A 23,250-nucleotide genomic window follows, 5' to 3' on the forward strand; every position below is an offset into this window, starting at 1 on the left:
TTAAAAAACTGTGGTACATCTACACAATGGAATACTACACTGCTGTAAAAAGGAAGGAACTCCTACCATTTGCAACAGCAAGGATGGACCTGGAGAGCATTATGCTAATCGAAATAAGTCAGTCAGAGAAAGATAAATGTCACATGATCTCACTCATTTGTGGAATATAATGAACAACATAAACTAAAGAACAAAAATAGAGACAGAGAAGCATCGATCAGACTGTGAAACCTCAGAGGGGGGTGAGGGCATGAGTGAAGGGGATGGGGGGTAATGTGGCGATAAGGACACATATGTAATAAATTAATCAATAAAGAAATTTTAAAAAATAAAACCTCAGAGGGAAGGCAGGGGAGGGTGGGGGGAAGGGGGAGAGATCAACCAAAGGACTTGTATGCATGCATATAAGCCTAAACAATGGACACAGACACCAGGGGGGGAGAGCATGAGCGGGGAGGGAGGGGACAGAGGGGACAAAGGGGGGATAAGGACACATATGTAATACCTTAATCAATAAAGAAGATTTTTTTTAAAAAGAAATATAGTATGTTTGTTTCCTTTTGTAATTACAGGATTTTTCTGAACACAGGAGAATTGTAATTATGTCTTTTTATCATCATATCTAGCTGTTACAAATTTGAAGGTTTTTCAAGTATCAGGTATCTTTAAAAAAAAAAATACATAGCCATCTTAATGCTCTGACCATGTTTCCCTCCCATTTCCCTACAGCCAAAAGGAGCAAGCTTTAGAGTAGAACTGCCTTTTCTAAATACTCATCTTAGAAGATAAAGAGAACTAGAAAGGAAGACCCAGTGTGTCTTTATTTTATCCTTTTCTGAAGTGGCAATGATCTAGGCTAAGTGGTCCTCTTGGTCGACCAGGACAGGTGTTGGATATAATTTTATCCAATTCATATTGGATACAATATGACTCAAGGACCTGATTTTTTTAAATATTTTTATTGATTTCAGAGAGGAAGGGCGAGGGAGAGAGAGATAGAAACATCGATGATGAGAGAGAATCATTGATTGGCTGCCTACTGCATGCCCCCTATTGGGGATCGAGCCTGTAACCCCAACATATGCCCTTGACCGGAATTGAACCCAGGACCCTTTAGTCCGCAGGCTGACCCTCTGTCATCTGCAGGCTGATGGTCTGTCGCTCTGTCCACTCTGTCCACTGAGCCAAACCAGCTAGGGCAGGACCTGATTTTCTTTTTTAAGATAGTGTCTAACTTCAGTGTAAACCCTGACAGATTTTTTTTCTTCTTTGTAATACAAATATCTGGCTTAAGCTTTGATTGCCCAAGGCATCTATTTCAAAAAAGCATCCATTTCAAAGATGGCTATCTCCAATAAACACAGGGCAGCCCCTGGACTACACAAAGAGACAGGCTGCCTCCCCCACTGAGCCTGCCTTGTTTCAGAGATCATTGTAATTGATTTCAATAGCTGGCCATTTGAGGTACTTAAATTTTTCTCTTCCTTCATTTCAAATTCTGGCTCTTGTGTTTTAAATTTACCAATAATGAATGAACCGAAATACTAGGCCTCCACCCCAATAAAAGCAGAACCCTAGGCCCGTTCTCTCTCTCTCTCTCTCTCTCTCTCTCTCTCTCTCTCCCTATTAGGTTGTGTGATTTCCAGGTTTTCTAAGTTATAAAACTGTATCTTTTCCAAGTTTCCTAATGGTTATTGCTGAAGGGCTTCTTGAAATCATAATTACCACAAAGGCTGGTCCAGCCACAGTATTGGTTGTTGATGGGCTGAGACCAGCACAAAACACTGACTCATGGTAATATGGTCTTTGCCCTGATTATTTACATTTCCCATACACATTTAAATAGGCATTCAAATTCTGACAATATCTACCCTCCTTCATAAGCCTGGTCATAAGTATGGTAGTGCCTCTATATGCAGATTATGTAGTGGCCAGCCATTCTGACCCTGTGTCTATCAGTTTTTACTGGGGTGACTTAGAAAGAAATTTTAATCTTTCCAGACTAACATAACCTACTTTATAGGGTTATTGGGAGGATCAGGTGAAGTCGTTTACATGAAACACTAAGCACAGTGCCTGGCAAACAAGAAAAGCTCAATCAAAGGTGCTGTCATTGTTATTATTTTTCAATAATAATAACAACAGATGTCTACATTATTTTACCATTTTTGAGTACAACATGGTGGGTCAGACATGGGAGAGGTTAAAGGTTAAGAAACTGAGGATCAGTTGGGCCATAAAGACTAATTTTTCTCAGCAATACAATAACCTGAGAAGAAATGTATTCGTTTCGTAAGGCCACTGTAACAAAGTATAAGTGGATGGTTTACATAACATAAATTTATTGCCCCAGAGTTCTACAGGCTAGAAGTCCAAGATCAAGATGTCAACAAGGTTGATTACTTCTTCAGGCCATGAGGGTGAATCTGTTCCATGCCTCTCTCTCTTAGCTTCCAGAGCCTTGCTGGCAACCTTTGGCATTCTTGGCTTATAGATGCTTCAGCCAATCTTTACCTTTAACTTCACATGGTGTTTCCCTTGTTTGCATGTCTGTATATCCAACTTTACTCATTTTATAATAACATCAGTCACATTGGATTAGGTTCCACCATAATGACCTCATTTTAATTTGATCACTCTGCAAAGACACTACTATCTTCAATTAAGCTTACATTTGAAGGTACTGGAATTAAGAGTCATACTTTTTGGGTGGGACACAATTCAACCAAAAATAAGAACAGATGAAAAAATAAGAATAATATTTGAAATGTTTGAATATATACATTTTAATATAGTTTTTTCTTGAGCCACTCAAAAATACAACAGAAGACATGTTATGAGCTCTTAAGTATAACACTTGTGCCGAGATGGCATTATTATGGCAGTAGGGATCTATATCTTTTCATAAAGGTAGTTTTTGAATTTATCCTTCTTAGAGAAATAGGAAGCCAAAGGATTCTAATATCATCATCAGCCCAAATGCCTATTAGATTACCTTTTCATGGGACCATCATTTGCTTATCATTAACATGTATTAATCAAACACTTACTTGGTGTTTAACACCCTGTCAGACCTTACATATATGGGAGAAATCTAAAATAAGGTAAAAACTATAAGGAATGTTTTACCTGCCTGTGAAGATATGAATTATGTTTCTTGTTTTGTATGCCTTAAAAGTTTATGATGCATTCTATAGTGGGTCCAGAATGTGTGCTCTCTAAGGCTGATTTTCAGGAATCCTTGTATGCTATTAAGGACTGACATAAGGTGTGATCTTGTCATGTCACCAAGGGTGGTTTCATGGCTAGGTGTTGAGTGAAAATATGCCTGTCATATTCTATCTACACATGTTATACAATTCACATTTTTATTCAAGTGCTATCCCCCAAGGTTACAGCTATTCTTCCAGATTAAGATTTGACCCCGATAAGTATGGGTGATAATTCCCCATTCAACGAGTTCCAGAATGAATTCTACATTAGATAAAAACTACAGAGAAGCATGCTGCAAAAGGCAGAGAACACAACCTCCCCATATGCAGAAGTGAATTAAAGCTATCCGTGCTCGATGCATGCCAGAGGGGACGGCAGCTTTGGGTGACAGGTGGCACGCCTCTCTGCCAAGGAGAAGGCGTTGCTCCTGGCAGTTTTTTTATCTGAGGCATGTGACCTAAGTAGTGGCATTTCACAGCTGAGAAACCAGCTTGTTATATGCCTTTTGCTTCACTGAGAGGCGGGCCACATGTCCACAGAGGCTGCAACTCTAGCTGCAAAACATTGCAATACATTCACCAGTATACTTCTAATCATCAAATGTTTGCATTACTACGGAAATGGAAATGGACAGATTAATGACATTTTGACAGACAAAAAAGGGGGGGGGCTTTCTTATAAAAGTGTTAATTTCTAGCACAAATTCTACAAGGAAGAAGGGAAAAAAGCAGGGTGGGGGAGAGTGGGCAGAAAAAGGTAAAAATAACTTGCTATTTATCAGTCTTTGGAAGAAATTTGCAAAAGAGGGTCTACTCTATTTTGACTAAATTATCAGGTAGAAGACAAATTCAAACTCTGTCATTCTCAGAACTCTGACATCTGGGCCTACTTTTCAATCAATTCTTCCACAACTCCCTTTTAGGTAACTTCTCCAGACAAATTAAACAGTTCACCATTCCTTGTAGTTTACCTGTTAGCATATTAGTCAGATCTATTTAACATTTCCTTCATGAGAAATTCCTTTTCCATCTAGATTTTCATTTGCAAGGCTAGCTAGCATCCAAGATATGTCCTAATGCCACTTATTCCAAGATTACCTACCTAATGACCCCACCTAGAAGTAATCTTCCCCTCCTTGAACCTCCACACTCTCTTCTCATCCACACTCATCCACACATTGATGTGGCAATAATTATTTCTCTATCTCTCCTTCTAGACCGTAAGCAATGGCAGTTACTACAGGATTTCCATAAAGTCTGGAAACATAGATAACATTGTTTTACTCTATAATAATATCTTCTGTATATTCTCATATTTCATACTTTTACTCTAAATTTAATATCTGTATAATTTCTTATGGATATTTGGGTATGTTACCAACCTTGACTGACATCTGAAACCTGGATTCATTTTTCATATCTGGTGCCCAGCACACTGACGGATGATTAGTAGAATCTGTATTTGTTGAATAAATTAATTAACTGGTTGGCTCATTGATATGAAGCTGAGGCTTGCCCTTCAAGCCCATGTAGAAAGACTAAGGGTGACAAAAAATCAGAGAGCAGACAAAGCATGTAAAGACACAGCGGTAAATGTCCGAAGATGCTTCACGGGAGATAGAATGAAAAAGCTGGGCTGCAATGAGAGTCCTTCCTCTTGTAGCAACTCTCTGTGTGCAATCATAGGCAAGTCACCTAACCTCTAATTTTTGTTTTCAAATCAGGGACTTAGATAAATGTTTCCTTCAACACAACATCTATCATTTTAAATAAAAGCTAAGTAGAAATGGTTGCTTATAACTTTCTGGGAAAAGCAGAGTCCAGGAGGCAGTTAATAATCATCAAAATAAGAACATAATATAAGCTATAGTAGAATATAATAATGCCACTAGCAGTTCCACATTGGTTCATTATGGAGGTCTTGGAGGAGGACATGGCAGACCTTTTGCAGATGAGAAGACAGACTTACAATGGTTCAGTGACTTGTCTGGAATCACAGGGGTATCTGATGGAGAAAGTGAGATGAAACTCAGGTTCTCTCATTTGGTACACTTCCCAACTTCACCTGGGCACTAAAGTCTAAGGAAGGATAGAGAGTACCAGACACCAATATTTATAAAAAGGAAGAAAATGAGAAAATATAACAACCTGAGAGTTTTAATTGACTGTAAATGTAGTGATTTTTCCTCAGTTATTAGAAAGGAAAAAGACTAACAGGGATATTAAGAGGAGTGAGTCTACCCATGAAACATGAAATTAATTAGATATTTATTTTCTTTGCTTTATTCTACTACTATAAGAAAGAAGCAAATAAAAAGAAAAATTATTTATAAAGAATTTAGTTTAAAAAAAAGACTTCCAAGGTTGTTGGCTCTTGGAAATTGAATAATTAGTCTACTATTCTTGCTTCATTTACATTTATAGTGCTAGGCAATAAGAATCGATACGAAGCTTGCAAGCTCTTAAATCATCAAACCCCTTACTAAGGCAAAAAAAAGAGAAGGAAATTGAAACCAAGCCTTCCTTACTTACATCAATTAAACAAATAATTATTGAGGTCTACTATGTGCAAGGCACTCTTCTAACTGCTCAGGATACATCAGTGAACAAAACACAACAAAGATCCCACTCTTTAGGGGAGAAATTCTACTGGGGCAGAGTATTCTAGAAGAAGGCATACATGTCACCAGAAATTTTATTAACTACAATGTTACCACATTCAGTAAATATTCGACTAGTTAATGCATATTTTAAAAAGTCATTGAATGAAAAATGAATAGTTAAATATCTTTATTATAATTTACTAAATATGCACATTTTAAAAGCCATTCTTTGCCTACTTCAGGATCATAGAACATTGCCTTGAGACAGATAAAATGACTCTGAAGGAAATAATTCATAAATGTGTGAGAAAGCATGCGCAAGGCACCATCATAAAAAGGTAAGTTATCAGAAGGGGCTTGCAGAGGTTCTGCTCTTATTGTGGACCATGAGCATCCATACCACCTGAGAACCTAACCAGTTTTCCGGGTAATCGGTATGCATACTGAAGTTTGAAAACCAGTATTTTAGAAGAACCTAAAAATAATCTCCTGAAAGGGAGAATATAAGCACTTGAAAAATTAATCACTCACTCAATATTTTTCCATTTTAAGAAGTTGTTTCAAGTAAAATTTTACTTTTTTTAGTTTTTATTTTTTTTAATCTTTATTGTTGAAAGTATTACACATGTCTCCTTTTTTCCCCCATTGACCCCTTAAAATTTTACTTTTAAAATGGCATATCAAGGAAATCCCATGTTAAGGTTTTCTTCAGCATGTGCCGACATAGAAGAAAAAATAAAATTTGCCTTTCATAGTTTCAAATTTGGCATTTCTAGTTAAAAGCAAGGGTAATTCATTCTTGACATATATCAATGCATAGGGCCTCCCTCTATTGTCAGTGATTTAACGACCATCTACACAAACAAGAGTAAGAGATGTTGGGTGTCTTTTGGTGTCTCATCCTGCATCAATCTCAGTTTTCTAAGATAAATCATGTTGACCTTTGCCCAAAGGAGAAAGAAGTGGAGGACATAATCATAGCTGTCTAGAACACTCAGGAAAACCAGCTACCAGGCTACCAGCAGTTATGGTCTAGAACAGTGATGGCGAACCTTTTGAGCTCAGTGTATCAGCATTTTGAAAAACCCTAACTAACTCTGGTGCCATGTCACATATAAAAATTTTTTTATATTTGCAACCATAGTAAAAAAAAGACTTATATTTTTTATATTTATTTTATATATTTAAATGCCATTTAACAAAGAAAAATCAACCAAAAAAATGAGTTCGCGTGTCACCTCTGACACGCGTGTCATAGGTTCGCCATCACTGGTCTAGAAGGTACATGATGAGAATATCAGGAAAAGTTAGGAAGTCGGTAAAAGGCATGGTCCCTTTCCATTTGTCACTGAACACTCATTGACAAATAGATTTATTTTTTCCCCAAGGATAAGAAGAGGAAAAGAGACTGTTATGAATTATAGGGGCAGAACAGCTCTGCTCAGTGTTGACCATAGAGAAGAATGTTTTATCCACACACACACCCCGCCAACCCAAACAAATTTTCCCAGCACAGTCACATAGCAGATCCCAGAATGCACTGAAGAAGAAAAAGACAGCAATGGGCAGAGCATCTTTGAGCCAGAGGACAGAATTTTGCACTAAAGGAACATGATTCTCCTCTAATACATGATCAACACTCAAGGATTCTTCTGTACATAACAAATACATAGCAATACTTTTTTCATCTTTACCATATTCATCTATGAGCTTAGAGTAACATCCCCCCTCACCTTTCACAGTTAAAAAAAAAAACAAAAAAAAACCTCTCAGCTTGTCATGACCATCATAACATACAAAAACTTCTGTAGGGATCTGTACCTACATACAGTGAGGTCACTTGCATATATATATCTCCTTTTAAAATGGAGTTGAGAAATTGTACAACTATTAAAAAGTATGAAATAATGTTGTTAAAGTAAGGTGGAAGAAGCTAATATCTATACATGTAATCTAAACATGTTCTATGGCTGAGCATTAAATTTAGCTCTGAGCTTCCTGGTAGGCAAAGAGAAAAATGGAAAACACAATACTATCATTACCAATTAAAATGAAGCATGTCAATTCTTCAAGAGAGATCAACAATTTCATGGTATTTAATCTAAAAAAAATTTTAACAATGGACTTTACACAAGGGACATTGAACAGCATAATAGGCATTAACTTAAAAATAGTGAAAATTCTAAAACATTATTTAGATGTTTTATTATTATTCTGACAAAATTAAAATTTAACTTAGAAAAGGCAATTTTTCAAAAAGAGTAAAAAAGTCAGGTATGTAGTATTATGGAAACTTAATGTTATGCTAACTGGTTGGTAATGATCTCTTAGATGATATTCTTAAATATCAATTCCCTCATCAGGCCTTGTGAAAAAAGCTGGACAAAGGATAATTCTAGGTTATGATCTCTAATGAACACCTAGTATCCTATGTAATTACTAAAGAAAGATCCTGGTGTTTGAGCCAGCAGGTGGCCAAGTTAATGAACTGCCATGAAAGCTAAGACTCTGAATTTGTGTTGGGGGATCTACACCACTGGAGAGAATATCAAAATAATATGAACTGACACTAGTAGTAGTACATGGTTTCCAATCTCAGTTGGGCCCTCTGAAAATTTGCTCTATTTGAATTTGACCTTTTCCCTTTCCCTTTCCATCCTCACTGAATAATTGAGAAAACAAAGGCTACCAAATGTTATTTTCAAACCTCTTTTCTCCTCTTGCCAAATTCATCACTACCCAACAGAAAGCCTTCTCCTATTCAAGCATGGCCCTTTCTTTCCATGCTATCTGCTCTCTCTTGGCAATCTCATCCACTCTTAAGGTTTTAACCACAGCTATTTGCTGATAAATCTCAAACTGACCTTTCTTTCTAGAACTTTGACCTATGGGATCTCTCAACTTCATTGTCCTATAAGAACCTCAAATTAACCTTTCTAAAATTCATGTTTCCCAAGTATGTGCTTCCTCTTTTCTTCCCTATTTTGTTCTACAAAATGGAAACCTGGGCGTCATTCTCAACTTCACTTTCTTTCTGATTCATATAACCAATCAGTCACTAAATCCTAATCTCCCCACAAAATGACTGTCAAATCCATTCTCTCCTTTCCATCCCCGTTGACTCTTCCTTTAGTAAAGCTCTCATCCTCTCTTGACTAAATTGAATATTAAATTGGTCTTCTCTCCACTGCTCCCACAACCATCGATGGGCTGCAAACTTGTGTCTTGGCTTCCAATCTGATTCCTTTTCTTAACCTGTCCTCTCCAAAGTTTTCCAAGTCCCATTTCCAAAATGTAAATCTATCACTTTTCTTCACTGTTTAAAACGTTTCACTGGATCACAATGCTTATAAAATAGAATCTAAATTCCTTGGCTTGACAAGATTATCCTTAGTGACCTAGGCCTCCTCCATTTACAGCTTGACCCTTCCCCACTTCTTGTCTCTGAATATACATTTCAGAATTAGTGATGTATTTAGAGTTCCTTGAGAATTTTTTTTTCAATGTCAGGACTTTTACTCACATGCATTCCTCTGTGTCCTCCTCTTATTCCTCTAATGGAGTGAATCTCAAATGTCACCTTTCAGAGGCTTCTGTGAATTTTCATCACTTCTTTTCTTGTGCCTGAAAGATCTGGTCACATTTCTCTTTGTTACCTCTCTAAGTCATACCTATTCCTATGGTTATACTTATTAAACTGATTGGTTATCATTATACAGTGAATTTCTTGTTAGAGGGATTATAATTCATCTGATCTCTGGTCTGACTCAGAGAAGGTGCTCACTAAACATCTGTTCAATTAAGATAGAAATCTGAACATACCTTTTTTTTACCAACAGAGTAATACCTGTTGACCAAAAAGTGAAGCTATAATAGCATATTTATTCAGGAAAAGAGGATATCATTTGTTTATGGTAAGTTGTTTTCACTGTTTCATCCTTATATTACCTTTTAAATTCTATTGTAAACAGTTTCTCATTTTGAACATACTGTCAGCAATTTGTTTATTGATCTTTTTTGTTGTACTCTCTATAACATATAAATTAAAAATGTGTCAGAACACCATAAAGAATAGAGGAAACTGCCACAGAGTGTTCAGCAATAACTGTAGAGGGAGCTGCCCAACCAAAGTGCTTTCACAGCGTCACGTGCTGTGGATGCAATTGTTATGAAAGGAGAGAATGTGAATCCAAATGTGCTTTTCAAATGAGCAAATATGCAAGATATACATCTTCTCTTTATATCTGCACACCCTTTACCCAGAAAATTTCTCTATTTATTGCACACAGACTCACCTAGACTAAAAATATCTTCTTAATTAAGATTAGAGTAGCTTGACAATGATAATAATATCTTACATTTACCTAGTTTTATAAACATTAGAGTAGCTTGACAATGATAATAATATCTTACATTTACCCAGTTTTATCTCATCTTTAGAATAAACTTAAGGGATTAAGTTTAGCACAACTAATTCCACTAACCTTCTGGGTCAATCTTATCCCTGGCCCCTGAAATTCAACTTTAGACATTCTTTCCTAATGTTTTATCCTTATCCACTACCCAGCACCCCTGGTTGTAGAAAAGATGCCACAGAACTTTCTGCGCAAATGCTATCTGCCACTCTTGACCCCAGCCCTCACAGGCATGAGATCCTTTCCTCTTTCATTAAAAAAAATATGTATAGTGTTCCCTTATGTTCCTTATTTTTCTGCACTGAAGGGGCTGAGAAAAAAATGGAAAACTTAAAATCTCCTCAACTAGAGTTTGATGTAGAGTAGCCACTTTAAGTTGGAAGTTCATTTTCTCTGAAAAAGGAGATTTATTACAACATGGTAATAAGCACAAATATGGGGGCAGAGCCACTCAGATTCACAGGAGAAAATAGGTCAAGTAAGAAAATGGCTTGATCCCATACTTTCCAGGGAAATGTGGAGAGCAAGTAAGTTGGGAGCAAAAATAGTGGAAGAGGAGAGGTGGCTATTGTTCAGGGGCTTTCTGGTGTCTACGAGTTCAGAGACAGGACAAGTCTTGACGTTGTCAAGATGCCAGACTATGGTCAGAGTGGGTAGGTTGCTGAAGAGGACACAAGGGACACAGAGTTGAGATGAATGAACTATGAGGATAGGTATCAGTGGGTCACACACATGACTGTTACAATCATCCAAATGTATGGCAAGCGTTGACACTGAAAGGAAGATTATCAACAATAAGAATGCATTTTCAGTGACAGAAGAGCCTCCTGGAAGTTGCTGAATGACAGCAGCAAAGTTGGGAAGAATGTAACTGGGCTGGATGATAAAACCTCACAGGAGAGAGGAATGCATGAGGGTGGATCTTGTGATTTAAAAACAAACAAATAAACTTTGATTTAAGAAAATATCTAACAGGAAGCTGTATTAGTCCTGCCTTTGATACTAACATACTAACACATTTTATGGTCTTGGGCAAGTCATTTTCATTTCCCTGGACCTTTGTTTTCTCATCAGTAACATGAGAAAGCTTTCTAAAAGCTATGACAAGTGCTGCACTTTTATTTTAACCATGAACTTCATTTTTATCTTATGTTACTAGGTTTTAGGGTAAAAAACCTATTCCTGATTAACAAATTTCATGCATTTGCTCAATATTCATCAGTTAAGAAGGGTTAATACCTTAAGAATCTATCTATTAGGTGACAGTTTAATAACAATACATGACAGGTAGTTATACATACCATTTCCTTGTTCTCTGAAATACTGCTGTTAGGTAATCATATGACAATTACCATTCACATTTTACAAATAAAATTCAGATGATCATTCAGTATTTCCCATAGTCTTTTGTGAATTTCTTTTTAAAAAGTGAGTAAATGTGCTTTTTTGTAACGCAGGAGCCTATAACTACCTGTATAGTTCTATGTCTCTTCCAACAGATTATGGGACCCTTGAGAATAATAATAATAAAAGTACTACTAATAATAGTAGTTGTTATTCTTTTACATTATGTGCTCCTAGCACCAAGATCAGTGTCTGAAACACAATAGACACATGTGTTTATCAATGAATAAATGGTCATGTTTTTGCTAGAAAGCAAAATAAATTACTTAGTGATAAAGAACTGCTTCCCCTGCCCTAGCCGGTTTGGCTCAGTGGATAGAGCGTCAGCCTGCGGACTGAAAGGTCCCAGGTTCGATTCCAGTCAAGGGCATGTACCTTGGTTGCGGGCACGTCCCCAGTGGGGGGCGTGCAGGAGGCAGCTGATTGATGTTTCTCTCTCATCGATGTTTCTAGCTCTCTCTTCCTCTTCCTTCCTCTCTGTAAAAAATCAATAAAATATATTTTAAAAAAAAAACTGCTCCCCCAAATCTTGTGTTTCAATTGACAGTTAAGGCTGTTATCTGAATCCTTTAGAGCAGGGGTGGGGAACCTTCTTTCTGCCAAGGGCAATTTGGATATTTATAACATCATTCTCAGGCTATACAAAATTATCAACTTAAAAATTAGCCTCTGTATTTGGTCAAACATTTAATTAATTAATCCCTAATGCCTCAGCAGGGCCAGACCAAATTATTTCATGGGCCTTATACGGCCCTCAGGCTCGACATTCCCCACCCCTGCTTTAGATAATTGTGCTGAATCTACAATTTGTTGGCCATAAAGTGACTAAAATAGATAATCTTAAAATTGATAGATGAGGATCTCTGATCACCAAGTTTCTGCTTGAGCCACTAATTTTTCTTTGCAATATTTGGTGCCACAATGCCTTAAGTTTAAGAAAGCAAAAGTTCCCAAGAGACTAAAGAAAATTAAAATGATAATTTTTGTGTAAATTAAGATTTAAAATGCTGTAGACAGTCATCAAGAACAATTTGGTGTAAAAAATAAGTGGAACTTGCACACATAAGTACTTCTATATAAATACTTCTACATAAATTCAAAATCTAACAGTAGCTTTTTGATGGATAAGACAGCACATCATTTTGACAAGGTTTCATGTCTCAGCTTGACTCTGGTTTTCAACCATAGCTTCTCTGAAAACTGACATCTCCTTCTGAGATATTGCTTCCAATCTAATATCAGAACAGTATGCACTATGAGTTGTTTCTTCAATGGTTCTAAGGTACTCGCCAAACTGTCCTGTCCTTGCCTATGGTTAACCAGCCCTCTGAGGTCTTACTAAAGGGCATGCTGGAAATACGGCTTCTGAAAAATCTCTTTAAGATGACACCAACACAGCCACTGTCCAGAAAGTTATTAAAAAGCCATAAAACAGTCATTGTATATTAGCTCCAGAGATCACTAAGAGAAAAATTTTAGTACCTAAAGAGGAATAGCAACTGAAGAATGGCAATTGGCAAGCCACATAATAGGAAAGTAGAAGCTGCCACCACCATTTACCCTATGCAGGCCAGCTATTTATTTCAGGGAGGAAGGGAGAGGAAGAGAGAGATAGAAATATCAATGATAGAAATATCAATAATGAAAGAGAATCATTGATCAGCTGCCTCCTGCATCCCCCACACTGAGGATAGAGCCTGCAACCGGGCGTGTACCCTGACCTGGAATTGAACCGTGACCTCTTGGTTCATAGGTTGACACTCAACTACTGAGCCACACTGGCTGGGCAAGGCAGCTCTTTGTAATATTTGTTTCAAGGCAAATGAAGTCACAGAGTGATTGATAGTTGGGCAGAAAAATTAAGAAAAGTTTAAGCTTTCTCAAAATAATAAAGGTGTATTCTTTCTCATCTTTGCATTTCACCTTAATCCTTTGTACATAGTAGCTCTTCACTAAATACTGATTATATCATTTAGAAAATGGATTTAATCAGCCCAGCCAATATAGGACAAAAATAAATATGAAAATTTCAAAAGTATGTCAATATTGGGCCATTGGTGATAGAAATAAGTAGCTTTATATTTTTCAACTGGCTTCAAGATTACCACTGTATCCCAGCACATGTAACAATTGATATTCATACTGATTATTTGGTATATTCAAGAAAATTAGCTATTAAATTAAGCAATCTCTTTAAAAGAAGTTAGAAACTATATAATATAGTTTGCAAAAACCACCTTGTAAAATGTTTAAAATGTAAAGGGTCAGAGTTTACAGAGGCCAACTCACGAGTTCCTCGGTAAGTCGGCTGGAGAATCAAGGTTCTGGGTAAATAAGGCTTACTTGGATGTGAACACTTTTTTTTTAATCACAAATAGAAAATCTCACAACTATCTCTGGTTTTTAATGTATGTGCTCTTAGCTAAAGTTCACATCAAATTTAATATATCAAATTTAAGTCCATGTTGTTTAAACCTAACAGATCATGGTTTGGAAACCTACTTATCACAAATCTATTAGTTGCACTAAAATCCTCCTGGTCCTCCAAAATGTCAAATCTGAAGGTAGCTTCGACCCCTTTTTGTCCCTAACTCTTTGAACAACAAATTCTCCCATAAAGTATTCCTTTGGAACACCTTTTATCCTTCACAATCACTTTAATAACTCAGTACCCAGAATTCTACAATAATTAACCTTTTTAAAGTTACTTTTCCACTCCCCATCTTATGTATCTCCCTTACACATTTCAGTAAGAATTCACTTCCTTCTAATTATCTTTGTGTCACATCAAACTCTGCTTGGACATATCTTTCTTGAAACTAAAACTCTTTGGCACATCCTTCAAGACTCTCCATTGTTGGTCTTTCATATGAATAGAGCATCACAAAATCACAGATTATAAAAACCCACATTTAAATTGATATCTTTAGTTCCTGGCCTACACTAACCACTCCAGCCAAACAGACCTGCTTATTTTATCCCCAATGGGGACATTCTTACTACAGCTTCTAACTTTTATAAATGCCATAGTCAAAAACACTAATCAAAATTCCCTTTCCTCTAGCTTTTTTCTAGCTAACTATATACACCAATATTTTCTTTTAGTATTCCATAAATTGTGTAAAGTCCTGTTTTTTAAATATCTATACTGTAATTATTTATTTTTACTTGTTTTACATGTGTCCAAACTATACTCCCTTTAAGAGTACAAAGTACTTAGTAACTGAGACCAAGTTTTCAAATGTCTTATATACTTTGTTTGGTATAGTAAATTTTCAATTAGAGTTGAATATCTGCTGTGATGACTTTTCCTTTAAACTACTTATATTTATTTATTTATCTAGAAAGAGGTGGTGTATGTAATGGAAAATCATATTGCCAATGAAATTCACAGCAGGTTGAGTGACTACCAGAGTTAGCTAGGAAGTAGTCTGCTGGTGATGGGCTATGGGACTATATACTTGACCCTCTCTTACTCAGTTTTAATGTATATAATTAAATCCTGAGAACACAAAGCTGGAATACTAAGGTAATTAAATAATCAAAATCCCAGAATTTACTGATAAGGCATATTTAAGCTAAAATTTTACATTTAAAAGGAAACAAAAAACAAAGTCCTGCTCTTAGATATAATGATAATAATAATAACTGCTCAAACACAAAAGGAATGAGATATGGCCTAGTAGCAGCATATATTTTAAAAAGAACTTTTGGATAATCCTTGATCTAAGATCTACTTGAGTTATCTATGATGAGGAGGAAAATAAAAACTGAAATACAGGGGTGAGGGAACTGGTGAGGCATGGCACAAAAGAGAGAGAATTCATTGATGCAAATATCACATGGAAGAGGAATGACTCCCAATAGTCAATGGAGAATCGGTCAAAATGTCAGAGAGACAGGTCATTATATAGCAGAACTGACTAATAGGTGAAATTCTGCTTCTGAACTTAAGTCCTATATTCTTCCTCTCTCATTAGAAACCCTGATCACAATTTAGAAACTTAGAGCAAATGGGAATTACTTCTGGGCAAAGATGTAATAGTGGTGTTTTAAGCATCTTTAATTGATTGGCCTAAATAACTTTTTAAGACACTCCAATTCCTTATTTTGTTATAAAATACAATAATTTATTAAGGTAGCTTACTGTGAATCAAGCTAAGAAAATTATAAAGAAAGTTACTGGTGCATAGATAGGAAATATATTTATTAGAAATAAAAATCTTATATGTAATTGCATTAGCTGAAGTAATAGCTTACTGATGTATTTATGACGTAGGAGGATTTTTCCTCTGATGTCATTAGGTATTTTAAGTACATTTTATGTCAAATAGGAAAAAAAAACTTCTGAGAAGAAAACAATTGGATTTTGAAAAGAACCCCCAAAAGCCAACTTCATATAAAATGTAAGCAAATGTCAAATAAGGTGCACCACAATGAAAACATAATTGTAAACAAAAGGGCACCTATTATAGTGGACATATGCAAAAGGAAAGTAACATCACTAAGCCCCTAATCATATTAATACTCATCTGACACGGGGACAAAAAAGAAAATCTTAAAGCAAATAAAAATGTATCCAATCTAAAAAAAACTTTTGGAAGCTACAAACTCAAAGGATATTTTTACTGGACTTGTCCCGTGCTTTGAAGTAATCAATTAGAATTATTTTTAAGCACAGTCTTTTATAATCCTTCAGAATGAACCATTTGATGTTTGATAGGGAATATGCATTTTACCAGAAGGATGGAATACACTGTCCTTGGCCGAGATGTTCCTCATGAAGAAGGCAATTTTTGTATTGTATGCTTAGCATATTTAAAGACACACATTCCAGGTGAGCAGCCTGCTCCAAAGTGCATTCAGTTTTTATTTGTGGATAAAATTCTATTGCTTCAGAGCCCCCACCATTTGGCAGACCATATTTCAATATTCCCCTCAGGAACCAATTCCCCTAAATTTCTGGAGATCTTATTGCAGGTAACTTTTATGTCAGGTAAACTGACAGTTGTCATGACCAGAAGACAAGTGTGGCACCATGACATTATAGAAGATTTTAAAAGTATGCAAAAATATAACAACTGAATTTTATCTGGTTTAAAAGCAAAACCAGAAAAATACCTCTGAGACCTATGTTGACATAAAATGAACTAATACAGGAATATAAAAACAATTGAACTAATACAGGAATATAAAAACAATTGGGACATTCAAAGAATAGGGTGTTCCACCTATGATTTTAAAGTCTATCAAAATTAACCATAGAAATGAAGTACACTAGTCTAGTCACTTAGTTACTTTGATATTAACTTTTCTAGGCTAACTTCTAATAAGAGAAATTGTGATGGTAAATTGACTAGAGAATAGCTAATTTGGAAAGGAGAGGTGAAGGTCACCGGAGGTTCCAGAATTTCTAAGATCCAAATTGCTAATACTCAGACAAACTGATTGCCTTCCTAAATAGTGCCCAGATGGCAGAAGCAACACTTATATGTGGTCTTAGCTGTTTTATGACAGGGAACAATCACTAGTAGGTGACCCCATCAGTCTAAAGGCAGGAAAATTACTAAATGATGCAAGAAAATGCCTACAGGCCAGTAGAAGCAGGAGGGCAGAACCTAAGGAAAAGCAAATTTACAGTTGGAGTTCTATAAAGGAGGCTGTGATACTTCTTCTTTGCTGATAGAAGAAAATAAAAGCAATTTAGTTTCCACAGATAGTAAGTCTAATAAGAGAAGAAATAAATTCTCTTTGAGAAAATATGATATCATATATAAAAGGCACGGCAAATGGCATAATCTCTTGGTAATAAAATAGACACCAAAGTGAGCTGTGTGTTCTATGAACACAATCTAGTCTGAAATCAACTGTAATAGTATGGAGACATTATCTCTCCCACACAACACCAGTCAGAAAGCAGAAAAGAAACAAAGTCCAACTAACACAAGGGTGACATTTTAATATGAGCCCTTCTTCAATAGAATTGGCAAACACAAGTCCAATTAATTTTTCAAAAACATAATTCTAGATGTCAGAAAGCAACCCACTATTAGTAATTATTTTTAGTAAAGTGATGCAACTGGAAAACAGATTGAAGAAAGGAGGGGGGTCTTTTCTGAACCTCTCACCACCCCCCAAAAATGAAGTTATAATAAAATATGGAAAATAAAACTACTCTATCAAGATAAGGAAGTATTACTTTTTCTTGAAGAAGGAATTTACATTTCTAATATCTATAATCAATTACCTAGTTCAATGGAGGGAAACATTAAATATTTAATTAAACCACATTCACTCTAGATTTTGTCATCCCCTTAGAGATCTCTCTAATGCTGATAATTAACAATTTTTAATGTGTGCTTTCAAGATGTTTCATCTGAGCACTAGAGGAAACTATATTAAACATTAAAATGTAAGAAATGAACATTGAACATTAAAATGTAAGGGACCGACATTTTAACTTAAATTTGTATCTCAACAAAAGTAATAAGATTTTTGTTAATAAAGAGGTATGCAATTCACTATTAAAAATTAAGATTCAGAAACACAAGTCAGTTGTTAGAAGTCACAATATTGCAGCAGAAAGTTGTTTTTCAAAAGCAAAGTCTAAAATTATAATGTATAATTAATTCTACATTATTTTTTAATGTTTGTTGTAAAAACTCTGCTCACTTAATAAAGTAAAGCATTCATTTCCATTAACGAAAAACATATAACCACTTCAGTAAGAATGATTTTTAATTTCTATCGCCAAACTTCACACTGGTAACTGCATATTGTGTGACTGTTAAAAGAATATGAAGTCATGCCAATGGCCTTTCTCTTAATAATTTTATATTATGGAATATAAATGCAGCAATACTCTCAAGATTTTTTCATATGCCAGCATATACATGTGAATTACCCTAGACATCAATGTATAACCAGGGTCTCATTTTCGTCATACCTAGCAATGGAGTTAAGAGCAGATGACTCAAAAGTCTCATTTTATCCAAAAATTTATATTGGCTAAGATGAATAGAGTAAAGAAAATCTTTATATAAAGAAGTTCTTTGAGAATTTATATCTGTAGGACTGTATAAATACCAAAATTTTAACCTCAGGTAATCCTATTTTATTTTTAAAAAGTCATTTTAAACCTGATATCTACTATCCTTTTAGTTGTAATTTATAATTGGTCTAACTTTAAATTCCAATGAGCAGCCATTGTTTAAAAGAAAAAGACTAGAAACCAAAACTCAAATTCAAGAGGTCATCAGTTGCTATTTCTCATAAAACATATAGACAATTTTAACATCTGTAGTGGGAAGAAAATAAAGAAGTGATTTAAATTATTCACTTTTCCTTTGTATCTAAGGCATCCCAGAATTTAAAATCTAAGGATCTGATATACTGGGGGAGATGACCGCATAAATCCAGCACTCGCAGGGAAGTCTTGTGTCAGTACGAAGGGGCACATTAGGACAAAGAAGCACCTTCAGCTGTTCAAGACAAGATAAAGATTTCAGTACCAATTTAAGGGCCAGTGAATGTTTTGTCTAATTTCTCATATTGGATTATTCTGGGAAACCAGAGCCAGTCACTTAAGAGTGGGATGACACCTTGGGCAAATAAGTCTACCAAACACAAACTTAGAAAATGAGGGCTAACAAGCATGTAAGTCCAAAATCTGTTGGACACTGTCCATGGAGAGTTTGGCATCTTTCATGCTCCTACTATCCCTAGAAACACATGGGACACAGTTTTCCTACACTACATTTATAGCAGAATAGGGATTAAAGGCAATGCCTGGGTGGACCTGTGCTGAGAAGGGCAAAGTTTGTTCCCCACAGAGCTGGAAAAAAACAAACAACAGGAAAGAGACTATGGTCCCAAGCACACATCATGCAACGCCCTGGCTTTCTCGGTACCTTTCTTTCCCCCAATGCAATGCCTACCTTCCGTGTGGACTGCAGAGACATAGGTCCAATTGTAACGCTTGACTATATCTAGCATCGCCCTTGCCTGCAAGGTGTCAGAAGGGACAACCCTCAGGAAGTATTTGTACAAAGTTTTGTCACTCAGGTCGATACTCGTGGCGGAATATGCGATCTGGGGAATGTCGAAGAGCTGCAGCAGGTTCTGCACTTGAATGGCTACGGAGCTGGAGCCCGGGCCGATTACGCCCGCAATGGGCTTCTTAGTCCTGCCTGGGGGGAGGGGCTGCCCATCCGGCAGGCACCGGTTGAGTCCATCCTTCTCATCTCGAATGGAAATCAGGGAGTCCCTGATGAACTCAATGCTCTGCTCCAGAGCCACGGAGGAGTGCCAGCAGGAGTCCCGGATCTCGCTGCCCAGCGTGATGTTGGGCAGGAGGACCGGGTCTGCGTTGATCTTATCCAAGGTGTGGAACATAGCCTCCACCCTCTGGATGCCGTACTGCTCCCGGATCTCCCCGCACTTCCTCTCCGGCACCTTTTCGGCTGGAGGCTGGTGGTGGACTGAGAAAAGGGCCCCGATGATGACATCTCCGTCCATTCTGGCCACAGAGCGCTGAGATGAGGCTCCCGCCAGCAACACTTTCCTGCCAGGGCTTCTGGGCAGAAGGGACATCTCCCAAAAGATCGCTGGGAAGAAAACCAACAGGAGCCGGACCATGGTGATGAGGACGCCGTCCACAGCCGGCCAGCCACGTTCCCACGCTGGTCCCGCAGCCGGCTCTGGGCGCGCACCGCGGGGATGCCCCACGCCTGCCTCTCCCGGCTCAGTCCCGGTCGCCAACCCCTCTCTTCCAGCGTTTTCGCCGCCTGCACCACAGCCTCCTTCCCCTCCGCCTCCCGCTCCTTGTCCTCCAGGACCACCTCCGCTCCCAGGGGGCGTTTCTAGGCGGATTCGAGTGCCCTTTCTTCACCGGTGCACCAAAGTAAACGGATCAAGGGGACAGTGGGCGTCGTGGTGGCAGCCAGCGGTGAGCTGAAAGCTGTCTGTCTACAAGAAAGAAAGAAAATCAAAGCTCAGTTATCACATGTGTCAAACTCAGGGGTCAGCGATGCTAATAATTGCCCAGTCCAATTCATCTCAGCACATCACGATATCGGCTGGAGGTACAGCTTGGGAGGCAGCTCTGGTCCAAGCGGAAGGTGATGTGTCTGGTCCCCGTCTGCCCTCATCATCCGGAGAGACGGAGAGACGCAGAGAGCCCCGCCGACCCGCCCCCTCCTCCAGCCACAAGTCTCTCCCGGTCCTCAAACACTCAGTATGCTCACTGATTTGAGGGGGAGGGGAGAGAACTGGGAGGAGAACCTTCAGCGAACTTTCAGGATTTGAAAAGATCAACTTTTTCACAGAAGAAATTTGGAAACTCTTTCATTAAGAAATTAAGAACGTGGAAGCGCTAACAAGGAAGGCACCTTTCACTTTAGTGAGGGGTTGAAGAGACACTAACGTACAACCCAAGTAGTAAATATAAATGTGCCAGCTTGAGGAAATCCATGTTAGTTACTAAGGCAATGCCTGGTAAAGTCTGCACGTCGGAGTTTGGTACGTCCCCTCCCCCCCTCCCCACACCCCCGCCCAAGAAGTCAGGCTTACAGTAGATGCTCGGGGAGAAAGGGTGCACATGAGGTGACTTGTTTCCTGCGATGGGGTATGGAGGGAGGGGGTGGAAGGACCCCTGCACTCGCCTAAATGGGGACCATTGGCTGTGCATACTTTGCTAGAAAGGGAACAGAGCGAGCGTCAAGGTTGCTGTCGCGGTTGCAAGCCCAGCCCTGCCGCCTTCAGTACCCTGGACAGCGCTCGGTCCAGGTACCCAGACATTCCACTGGCAGAGCCTGGAGCGATCAGCGAGTTGCTATTCTTTGACAGCCCACCACCCCCGCCCCCGACTTCGCTCTTCCAACCACCACCCCCACTGCATTCTTCACACACACACACACACACACACACACACACACACACACACACACCTCCCCTCGCCTCCTCACCACCCTTCAGTCCTCATTCTCTTCCTTCTGCCATCAGTGCTCTTGCAAGCATATTCAAACCTGGCCGCTTGTGGGGGGGGGTGGGGGGTGGGGGGGGAGGGGGAAGAAGCGCCAAATTCCAGCCGCTCCTGGGGCTGAAGTTGGCTCCCTCTCTCGTCCCTGCCTGGCTTCCTTTCTCAAGGTGAGAGTCGGAGAAGAAAGGAGCTAAAGGAGCATGTGGGGTGAGGCAGGCAAAGGGAGGAAGACAACCCAGGCATCCATGGGTTCCAGTACTTCCCGGGATGTAGGATTAAAATAAATAAATAAGCGAGGGTGCCCCTGGGACCAGGAGGAAAATCCCATAGATTGGGACTGTCTGCCACCGGGATGGGTTTCACCGCCGGGAGGTTTCTGCTCACCTGAGTCGGCTTGGAGAATTTTGGACTTGAGACGTACCTGAGTCCGGGTAGACAGCGCTATGGTCCCCAGGTCAGAGGACCGCCGCCACGCGCGGTTAGCAGACGCCTCAGCTCTAATCCAGACGGCGCAAGGATGCGATCTGGGCTGTACACTAGTGCCCTCTTTCTTCAGCACTATTTTACCGCAAGGAAAAAAAGAGGGAGGGGGAAGGAAAAAAATAAAAAACAGGTCACCCAAGGCTTGTCTATAATCTCATGCATAAAAATCAGTCGTTTAATGGAGTGGGGGGGGGGTTGCCAGGGAGAAGTGGGGAATATTAATTCCTTTACTTCAATAGGGTTCTTAAACAGCTGCTAGATATATGCAAAGTCAGATCTGGGAAACCACTAAGACTGATTTAGGTGGATAGTCTTTCTGTGTATTTCAAGGACGCAAATGCATTTTCTCTCCTTGGAAGTAAAGACCCTTCTGAAGGAAGCAGAGTAAATACCCGTGGAGACATCTAGAGAAAGGATCTATTAGAAGGTTTCAAGGGGGAGGGGTAGAGGTTGCATGGGGTGGGAGTAAGGGAAGAAGGGGGATGCACACTATGTCAAGGTAAGCTGAAGGAAGACAGGCAACCCGTGGCTACATTTTCCAGGTCAAGATGTAACTAAATTGAGAATGAAAGTCAGGTCACATGAAAACACTGGAGTGTAAAACACTTATCCAAAATCCTCCCAGGCTGCCATCACCCTCCCCACAGGTCTACAGTGTTGCTTCTTACAGTGTGAAAAGTGGAAGTTAAATCACATTCCTCTGGGAACGTGTTGGCTGAGCAGAATGTGGCCCAGCTTCTTCGGGAGGGGGGCAGGGGGGAGACAAGTGACAGTGCGCCTTTCCACTCTTGCTCAAAGCTTTCTATTTTTGTCATCTGTAGAGAAGAGAGATCAGCTTATGTGTGTCCCTTTATAGTCACCTTGTCCATGTCATCATTATTCTACGGAATGATACCATGTCAGCCTGGAGGGGACAACCACATGAGATAGTTTCGAATCCCCTTTAGTTAGTTCCATGAAACTTAGCAAAGGAAACAATGTCTCCAGTCAAGAACAGAAGCTAATTCTGTTCTGGTTCTAGTCTTCCCCCCCCCCCCCCATATGTCAGATTTCCTGGATTTTTGTCCTTTTCCATTAATAATGCACCAAACCAGGTACACATCCTTTAGTCCTAAAACATCTCAGTTCTGGAAGTAACGATAGGTTTACTTGAG

The 23,250-nt window shown here is 38.6% G+C and overlaps 1 protein-coding gene across 3 annotated transcripts in view; it reads right to left on the reverse strand.

Annotated features, from left to right (window-relative positions):
* The window catches only part of GRM1 (glutamate metabotropic receptor 1), a 297,798-nt gene extending 275,758 nt beyond the window's left edge, over positions 1–22,040 (reverse strand). For 2 of the 3 annotated variants that reach the window (XM_023750083.1, XM_023750085.1), the window contains exon 1: positions 19,572–20,271. In XM_023750083.1, coding sequence (XP_023605851.1) covers positions 19,572–20,271 — 700 coding nt within the window. Of the gene's footprint in view, positions 1–19,571; positions 20,594–21,997 lie in introns of those variants that run through there. The other variant, XM_023750084.1, reaches the window with a different exon arrangement.
* Between the last annotated feature and the right edge of the window lie 1,210 nt (positions 22,041–23,250).

The sequence above is a fragment of the Myotis lucifugus genome, unplaced genomic scaffold (genome assembly GCF_000147115.1).
Source record: "Myotis lucifugus unplaced genomic scaffold, Myoluc2.0 scaffold_11, whole genome shotgun sequence".
Taxonomy (NCBI): Eukaryota; Metazoa; Chordata; class Mammalia; order Chiroptera; family Vespertilionidae; genus Myotis; species Myotis lucifugus.